Here is a 10,000-nt window from a genome sequence, read left to right on the forward strand (position 1 = left end):
TGTTCACTGGACCCTGGAGGAGGGGGAAGTCAGCTCTTCTTCCTGATAAAAACTTCCTGTGTGAACAGAGAGAGAGGGAGAGAGAGAGAGGGAGGGAGAGAGAGAGGGAGAGAGAGAGGGAGAGAGGGAGAGAGAGAGAGAGAGAGAGAGAGAGAGAGAGAGAGAGAGAGAGAGAGATGAAGAGTGGTACTTACACTTGGCCGTTATTTTGTATCCCCCCAAGGGCGGAGGGTGTCCCTCTACTGCGTCAAAGCCCGAAGAGACCAGCACCACATCCGGAGCGAACTCGTTGGCGATGGGCATGATCACCGTCCTGTAGAGACAGACAACAAATAAGAGACTGAGAGTCCCCACCAGCCAACGCTCCATTCAAACTCTTCAACAAACAGCAGTAAGCACTTAACAAATGACTGTCCCAGCTCTCACTAACGGCTACGAACAGAAGTCACATCCACAGACTACGGGAAAGAGAAGGAACCGTGACTGATAGTGAATAACACGACCAAATGAGTCTGATTCATGGGAGGAATGCGGGTTTTACAGCCCATTCCAAAACACAAATGCCTGGAGCACAGACTCTGCTAAAGAGCCCAGGGCTCCACGCTTCCCGTTCGCGTTCGCCGAACGACGGAACTGGGCGTCCAAACAGCACGAAAATGTTCCCACAAACGACCAAAACTCAGTCTGTTAAAAATCATACAGGACCAGAACGACACGGAGCACGGGAGGGCCAGTCTGAGCTGTGGAAGAGGCCATGAGAGAGAGAGAGAGAGAGAGAGAGAGAGGGAGAGAGAGAGAGGGAGAGAGAGAGAGGGAGAGAGAGAGGGAGAGAGGGAGAGAGAGAGAGAGGGAGAGAGGGAGAGAGAAAGAGAGAAAGAGAGAGAGAGAGGGAGAGAGAGAGGGAGAGAGAGAGAGAGAGAGGGAGAGAGGGAGAGAGAAAGAGAGGGAGAGAGAAAGAGAGAGAGAGAGGGAGAGAGGGAGAGAGAGAGAGAGAGAGAAAGAGAGAGAGAGAGGGAGAGGGAGAGAGGGAGAGAGAGAGAGAGAGAGGGAGAGGGAGAGAGGCATTGTGGAAAAGATCCACGCGGTGATTTGGAGAGAGGAGGTTCTGACATCACTGTGTTTATCAGTGTGACCTCTGGCTGTGGTCAGGCGTGACATTCCTGAAAACCCTCCCAGCTGTGAGGCTATATTGGGATGGTGGAAATCATTCCCTCTGTGGCTGAGAAGAGAGGGAGTAGAGCTGGGTTTGGTGGGACTGTATTCTGTCGGTTCCTGGTGGAGTTGCAGTAATGGAGCACTCTGCTGAAGCGTTGGTGTAGTGAGGTTATACACAGCTCTCTGATGCTTTGTTAAACTGATCCTGTACAGCTGACATCCGTCTGCAAAATTCGATCTGTTTTTGTGATATAAACTACATTCAGTTTATATATTCAGTTTTCCTAAACTATATTTAGAAAGGTTCATTTGACGGCGACGCTGTTGCATTTGCGCTTGCGCGTCTAGCCGCGTCTGGAGCATTTTTACGACCTCGCCGTAAACGTGTGGTGGTGTGGAGCTGCACTCCTGACACATCCCAGCTGTAACGTGTGTGCAGACCGCGTCGTCCCTGGCACGGCTGTCGACATGGCGTAACAGAGGTGCCCCGCACGCGCGCGCGCACGCACGCACGCACGCGCACACACACACGCACACACACACACACACGCACACACACACACACACACACGGCACTGCTGCGCTCCTATTGGAAGCCTGTAGTTTGCTGACCTCAGGAACATGGCACTTGTCTCCTGGTTGCGGGCAGGCAGGCGGGCAGACGGGCAGCGTGCCAACGCTCCTGAGTGTGTCTGGGTCTGCAGCCAAGATCCAGTCCTCCCACATCCACCTTACCACAATTACAGGCTGTATCCAGCACCCACACACCACCCCAGCTGTATACACCACTCCCCCCACAACAGAACCAGGAGGAGGAGGGGGGGTATTTTTAGGAGCACCGGGACCCTGGAGGGCCTTTCTGGATGGTCCCACCAGAGATTAGGGACTGAGGTATGACCACGGTGCCTGGTTGGTACCCTTGGCGTTGACGTCGGTGTTTTTCACAGATGCGGCACGCGGGGCAAAGGGGTGGGTGAGGACGACAGTTACCATTCAAAAGTTCCGGGGGAAGCAGCAGGCAGGAAAAAACCCCCCAAAAAACGGTAGAGATTTCACCTCGTTAGCTCAGAGTATCTGAAACAAAACGGACGATTCGGTTTGGACAATTTTTCCTCTGTATACTGGTTTCTTGGACGATCAAAAGAAAGGAACTGCAAAAGTTGTGAAGGCGAGTGTGATGTCGTAACACTGAGATTCCAAACAGCTGGGCTTTGAACAGCGAGAACAATGGCCACACTTTCTCATAGAGGGTTAAGGTCAAGTCCGGGGGGGGGGGCTTTCCACACGATGATATGCATTTATTCACAAACACACAAAATCACACACGCATGCCCGTGTGCACCTCTCACACAGAGGCAACACACACACAGACACACACACACACACACACAAAATCACTCACACAAAACCACAAACACACACAAGCACACACACGCACTCTCACACACACACACACACACTCATACACACACACAAACACACACACTCAGACACACTAAATGAGCTGAGCAGACACATGGTCCATCCAGCTAACATCACTGTCTCCAGAAAAGGTGGCACCGAACAGGCAGAGCTGGCCGAGCCTGCTGGAAAAGGCTGCACACTGACCACAGTAAAGGCTGCTGCTACCTCCGTCTGTCCGTGCACAGCACAGTGTACCGAGAGAAAAAACAACAACAACAAAAAAAATAACCCTTTGCCTTGTACAGAACAAACCACAGTTACTGTAAGGGCAGCCACAGACCTGGAACGGAGGACACGGGGGAGGATTTTAAAGTCGGTGGCATTGGCAGACGGTTCCAAACCCTGACCCACCTCTTTGATTTTAATGCTGAGACGTGCTAACATCAGGCTCCCGTCAAAACTAGTCACATCATCACATTCCTTTAGCATACCCCCTTAATATACACACACACGCACAAGCACACGCACGCACACACCGCTGACACACACACACACACACACACACACACACACACACACACACACACACGCACGCATACGCCGCTGACACACATATGTATACGCGCGCGCGAACACACACACACACACACACACACAACTATCCTTCAAAAAGCCACAATGTTCCATTATCTGTCGTGTGTGTGTGTGGAAACTCAGCATTAAAGGCTTCTCTTCCATGAATCAGACAGCATCCAACCGAAGATAAAAGAGAAGGGGGGCTTTACTAATTAAGGCATAGACGCAGAGATTTATAGCTGGAGTAGCTAAGGCGTCTTGCGTCGGGTGGGACAGATCCAACTCGTGTCTCTGCTGACTGTCAGCTTATTTTCCTAGTTTACTGCTATTGCTGACACATACCATCGTTCCTGAATTCAACTGAATCGAACTGAGGCAGTGACGGATGAATCATAGTCTGGACCACACAGGTACGCAGCGAATACAAATCAAAGCAGACTACAGCCCTTCATGCAGACTACAGCGCCCCCCCCCCCCCCCCCCCGCTCCGCCCGGTGACCCGACCGATCCCACACTTAAAAGATCAGAACCCCCCCCCCCCCCCCTTTTAAACACGCTTATTTCTCAGGTCAGAACCTGGAGAGCAGTAAGAGTGTACATCTGTGTGTCTGCGAAGCCGCCTTTTTTTTTTTTTTTAAGCAGATGAACCTAACACACAGTCCTACGCGTTTCATTGACGCGACATTGAAGAGCAAGCAGCAGCCCTGCCACTCAGCAGAACACCGTGTGTCTCATGTAAGAGGTGCAGCCCCTTGCAAATCACCTGGAACTTTAATATGACTGACAATGAGAAAACACACACGCACACACACACGCCTTGACCTGGCATTTTCTCCAAAACCCCTTCATCTCACCCCATTAGGGACACACCCAAAAACAAGAGGCGAACCCAGACCATTGGGCCTTCAAACACGATGAGCGTGCCGTGCAGTTCTTCCGATCAGCCACACGCAGAACACATTCCTCTATCCTCCACCGCCTGCGGTGTCCGGGTGCCGTCGGGCCTTTAACAGGCAGAGTTTGTTCCCGGCTTAAGAAGCCAAAACACGACTGGTCACTGGGGGTGCCCCAGGCCACCCCCCCCCCCCCCCCTCTCACACACATTTATGTGCTAGCTCACATGCAAAGGCATCCTCAGAGCACATGCATATCTAACCCATCCTCCTCTGAAAGCTTCTCTTTCTCTCACACAGATCTTTTTTTTTTTTTTTGCCTTTTTTAGAATCATATTGTTCAGCTGATTGGGGGAAAAAAACTGTTTTGACGGCGCTGCTGTGTGAACAGATTGTTTTCTTGTGTACTAAGCTGTAATTTCATATTGTGGGAAAGTTAAAGAAGAGAGTAGATGTCGTTCCCCCCCCCCCCCCACACACACACACACACAACCCCTGACTTTAAGTCTCAATTTCGAAATTGCTACATCACATTTTCATGATGCTGGACCACACTTTGTCTCAGTCTCCAAACCATGCCATAATTTAGGCGAAATTAGACTGTTTGTCTTGCTCTCCCTTTGTCAAGGAACATGCCGTAACACAGCTCTCCCGGGGTTCACTCGCTCACACTGACTCAAGCCCAGTGCATACTGGAGATGTTTTTCTCTTCTCTGGGCTTAGTCGTTCTTTGCCTCTCCTCTCCTGTGTTAAGTCTGTCCGGTCAGAGTGGGCTCAGCGCTGGCCTGGGCAGTCATGGGGAGTGGATGTTGAACTGAGAGAGCTTTGGCAGAAGGCAGCTTTTGGAAGAGAGCAAACGGTCTTGGTGTATCTAGAGGACAAACTGATGCTGCTACACAAAATACAGGCCAGCCCTGTTTGAGAAGAGCTCAGAGCGATCACATACACCCCTCTGGAATCTGGGCATGTTTTTTTTTTTTTCCCCCATGGCACTTAACAGGAGACACGGACACCTCCCTCTCATTAGGTCTCCAACCATCCCACCCAGAACTGGCTCTCCGGGCTTAAAATCCTCCTCCGCGACCAGCCGCCAATATTTTTCCTGGAGGGAAACTTGTCATGCTCGCCGAGGAGGACCCAGAGCATCAACGCTCCGATGACGAAGATCCAAATATCATGGGACAGAGTTTGGCTTGGATTTATGGCTGGTAATTAGCAAAAGCATGCACAGATCTTCCCTGCAGTGGACTGAGACAAATTGTGAGGACTGGAAGCAGGACACGGGACCACAAGCCATCCAAAAAAGTGATCCATCCTCCCAGGCCCACCTCATTCCTCCCCTGAGCAGACGCTTGCCAGCACTGGGTTTGAGAGGGGGAACAACAGGTCCCGGTTCCAAAAACCAGAGACCCACGAAGGGTTAACGTTAGCCGTGGCTATCTGACAGGCTCAAAGGCTTTTCCAATCGCTCCCCCTATACCGAAAAAAAAAGAGAACGAGAGAACGAAAAGAGAGAGAGAGAGAGAAGGGGGGAAAAACACTTCAAAGCCTTGTCATCTGGCCTTGCGGAGGCCTGGTTTGAATTAACTGCAGTTCTCCTCTCTGTTTCCAAGTTCATGGTGAGAGAGCCCGGGCTTCTGGATTTCATTAGAGCCAATTTTCTTATCTTTTTTCTCCCTCTCTCTTCATCTCAAGCTTGATCTCCTGCAAATGCAACGTGGCACTGGCTGGGTCTAAATAAGAAGGTACTGCCCGTAAGGCGTGCATTGTCTCGCAAGGTCCACTAAAGCGGAGCTTCGAGGGAAAACAGAAGAAAGTGAAAATAAAAGAATGAAAGAGCGAAAAAGCGAGCGAGAGAGAGAGAGCGAGAGAGAGAGAAGGAAAAAGAGATAGACAGACAAGAGAGATATATGAACTGTTGTTCTCTCCCTCCCCAGTCCTGTGGGAGAGATAAATCAGGCGGTTTGAGAACAGAGCGGTGCGGAGCGATTGATGAGAGAGGGGGGCTAGGGCGAACCCAGTCTCTTCTGGGAGAAGGATACTGGGCCAGAGCCTCCCTTTACTGGGGTGGAACACAAAATTGACCAGCTCACACGATACCATTTACTCTCTCACACGGGGTCACCAGGTTGTCTTTTCACTGGTCAAAAAGGACAGTCACCACACAGTAAAAATTACAACTCTGCTAAACGCAGCCTGAGTAACGGTTTGTGCCCTGAGTCACGTTCTCCAAAAATAAAGTTTTGAGAGTACGGGTCTGGTTCACGGGAAATCCACGACCGCTTGCTGAAGCACCAGAGAGACACTGCTGCCTCACGGTGATAAAGCTGTTTACACAAACACAGATCTGTGCTGCTTCAGTGTCTTAGCCCCTTCTGAAACATGTTTGACTTCTAATTTGATTACCCTAATGGCTTGTATCGGGTAACCGTTATCGATCCGAGCAAGACGCTACTCTTCTGGACAGCTCGGGCTTGGGAGAGAGACAAAGGCAAAAGAAAAAAGAAAAAAGAAAAAAGAAAAAAGAAAAAGAAAAAAGGCAGATAATGTGTAAGAAGTGAACGCTGAAGACATCTAAGATCAGGCGTGGGGAAATCCGCGTGAGTTATGTTCGTGTAGTTGTGTGCGCTCCCTCACGGTCGCCCAGGTCACACGGTTTAGCTTCACGAAACTGCTTTCATGGAAGAGCAGAAACTCCTTTTCCATTCTGACTAACTCCCAGTTAGGCCAACATACCACCTCTTCCACTCTGTCTCCCAGTCAGACAGACCTACGACCTCAGCAGTGAGGGTCACAAAAATCACACCGCTGCGGGTCGGATTCACCGCACAACAGTCGCAGTGCCACCAAAACCATGGACACAGGCACCAGGGTGTTTTTTTTCAATCGGTGCCCTCAGTGAGACAGTTCAGTTGATGGAGGTGCTTTGGGGGGGGTACCTGACCCAGATGGCATCGCTTAGCCAGTGTGATGAGAGGCTGGCAGTGGGGGGGGGGGGGGGGGGGGGGGGGGGGGACGGCCGTGGAGTGTATCAGGGATGCGCTGTGGAGATTTACGGCGGAGGAGGTCTGGAGGATAGACGGAGTGCGGAGTGGATGATTGGGGAGAGGAGGAGAGGACAGATGAGGTATGAGGAAAAGCAGGATGCATGGAGCTCATCCCCTGGTTTATCGTCTACCTGCTGCAGGCTGTTTTTTATCCAGCATCCTGAACGCGTTGGGCGAAAAGCCCCTCTTCAAAGTACCCGGTGAGGGGCGTCACGAATCGGCCGTGTGCCCGAGCCCCCGGGGGGGGGAGAGTTATTCATAGCCCCAGACACCGGCGCTAATGGACCTCAGCCCCCCTGGCATGTCATCAAAGACTCCCATCATCCCCGGCAGCGGATGAAAGAACCCGGCCAAAGGATGAGCAGTGCTTTAGCAAATTGTTACAAGACACTGTTTTGAAATATTATTCTTTTTTTTTTTTTTGTTCTTCTTCTTCTTCTTCTTCTTTTCCACTGTCTCTGACAGAAACGACAAGAATATTGCCCCAAAGCTCTGTGAAAATGGAGCCTGTTAGAAACGGCACTTTGTATCGCCTCTGGCTGTCAGGTGTCAACACGTGGACTATGAAGGTGGCTCTTTAACTTGGACGGTTCTGGTGTGTCTTGCGTCTCTGTACAACACGGAATTCCAACATACTGTATCCATAGCCCACGCTTTAACGGTTGTGTCAATCATACCACCGTCGGTATTCTCAGAGACACAAACATGACGGCTTAGTGAACGAAAATGCCCAAAATCAGACTTAACACGTAACATATGATGTTTATGCATTAAGGGTTAAAAGAAAACTCTAATGTTTCAAGTGCAGGCGATTTCTATCCAGGTCCTTCATCCATCAAACTCTGCCGAGGTCTTCAGTACAGTGATACACGGTTTTGTCTTTGGCCAAATGGTCCCAGAGCCACTTTAGTGAGTAAAGAGGTGCCACTCTGTCCTAAAACAGGCCACTTTACTGCGTCACGCTTTTCTAATAAAAACTACAAAAGGGACAGTTGGCAGAGACAGTACTAAGCTCAGAGGACCAGAAAAACAAGTTGAGAAGTGAAAGCATTTTATGGGGATTTATCGGTGACGAAACCAACTGTGTTGGTACCTGAAAGCAGCCAGATATTCGGCGTCTCCCATGGGTGGCTCCAGACCCCCAGTGAAGGCCATGTTCACGTTGAATCCCACGCCCGCTCCAGTGCCCACCTGGGGAGGATGGACACACACACACACACACACACACACACAGACAGACAGACAGACACACACACACACACACACACACACACACACACAGACACACACAGACACACAGACACATGTGCGCTTAATTTAGATACAGAACTGGGACAGTTAAGTAATCCCAGCATTCACTGTGTAACTAAACAGCGTAATTATAAAGTGTGTCCATGAATCAATTAAGACCAGTACAAATAGCCCAGTAATTATTAGAGAAAGAAACCTGTACCACTTTCTGGGGAAAAACAGATTGTGAATAATATCAACATTTCTCCACACAGCCTGGATAATTAGGATCCAGCCCTGCCGTTAAAGCCAGTTTACAAGGCTCAGCTAAGCATTAAGTAATGATGCTTGCCAGTTACTAAAAAAATAAAAAGAGAGAAAACAACTCCAGTCCAATAAGACAAGCATCAGACCAGACGAAAACCAGTCCATCGCAGGTCTGGTTTCATGAGAGTCCGTCACACGTGGCATGGCCAACAGAGCTCACCTCGTCAGGGGCTCCACTTCCAGGGAAGAAGTTTCCATCGTCATAGCGATGGAGCGACATGTACAGAATGTTGGGGTCGCTGTAGAAGGCCTGCTGGGTTCCGTTTCCATGGTGAACGTCCTGGAGGCAGATCAAAGCAAATCTCTGTTAATCTACTGACAGTTTCAATGTAGTGATTGTGAAATGACTGTTTTAGGACAGTATGGGTTTGGGTGGGTCTGACACAACGTAAGGGGACATTCATAAAAGAACAATGGAACACAGTCAGTGTGTCAGTCATGGGTGTCTTTCAGGTGGTCTACAGAACCAACATGAAAACACTGGCCTCAATAATGCCAAGATCAGATGTTCTTCTGCAAAAGACATCTGTCCACATCAGCCTATTTGTACCAAAACGAAAAAAAAAAAAGAAAAAAAGGAAAAAGTGCTATTTTGAGAACTTTTTAATACAGGATGGACATTTAAAAGTCCTTTTCTTTTAGACACATTAACAACTTCTTCTTCTTCTTCTGTTTCATCTGAAGAATCTTTTGTCATTGTCTGTCTGCATCCCCGGCAGAGAGAGAGAGAGAGAGAAAGAGAGAGAGAGAGAGAGAGAGGGAGAGGGAGAGGGAGAGGGAGAGGGAGAGGGAGAGAGAGAGAGAGAGAGTGAGAGCAAGAGAGAGAGAGAGAGCGAGAGAGAGAGAGAGCGAGAGAGAGAGAGAGGAGCTTAAGAAACGTGGTGTGACGGACAGAAGGAAATGAAAGCCATTTCAAAGGCATTCACGAGCCTTAATGACCCCAGCAGAGCTGAAGTCGCGACGCCGCCCGCCTTCCGGTGCATGTGCACTCCTTTTAATGCCGCTGTGAGTGTACCGGGGCGGGAGAGACGCTGACCCACATACTCTGTCTGCTCCCAACACGCCACCGACCAACAGCTTAAACTCAACACACCACTCTGTCACACGCTATGACTTAATCCGATTAACATGCACAGAAAGACTGGAGTAAATTGAGGAGAGAAAGACAGAAATAAAATAATACTTGGGGGGGGGGGTCTTGCCTGTATTTAATGTGTCATATTTTCAAAAAGAATTAGAGTAAAATATCTCACAGGTAAAGAATGAATACATAATAAAGTATTAAAACATAAAAATGCACGTCACACCAAAACAGAGCAGTCGTGAGAAGGAACTCACCCAGTCCACTATCAGAATCTTACTGACACT

General features: G+C 49.5%; 1 protein-coding gene across 2 annotated transcripts in view; it reads right to left on the reverse strand.

The window, feature by feature from the left end:
* The window catches only part of hdac4 (histone deacetylase 4), a 143,288-nt gene that overhangs the window by 13,393 nt on the left and 119,895 nt on the right, over window positions 1–10,000 (reverse strand). For both annotated transcript variants that reach the window (XM_030785792.1, XM_030785791.1), the window contains 4 exons: window positions 9,971–10,000; window positions 8,793–8,912; window positions 8,169–8,266; window positions 195–313 (listed from right to left, as the gene is read on the reverse strand). The exon at window positions 9,971–10,000 is cut by the window's right edge and continues 58 nt beyond it. In XM_030785792.1, coding sequence (XP_030641652.1) covers window positions 195–313; window positions 8,169–8,266; window positions 8,793–8,912; window positions 9,971–10,000 — 367 coding nt within the window. The remainder of the gene's footprint in view (window positions 1–194; window positions 314–8,168; window positions 8,267–8,792; window positions 8,913–9,970) is intronic.

This window comes from Chanos chanos, chromosome 10 (genome assembly GCF_902362185.1).
Source record: "Chanos chanos chromosome 10, fChaCha1.1, whole genome shotgun sequence".
NCBI classification, from domain to species: Eukaryota; Metazoa; Chordata; class Actinopteri; order Gonorynchiformes; family Chanidae; genus Chanos; species Chanos chanos.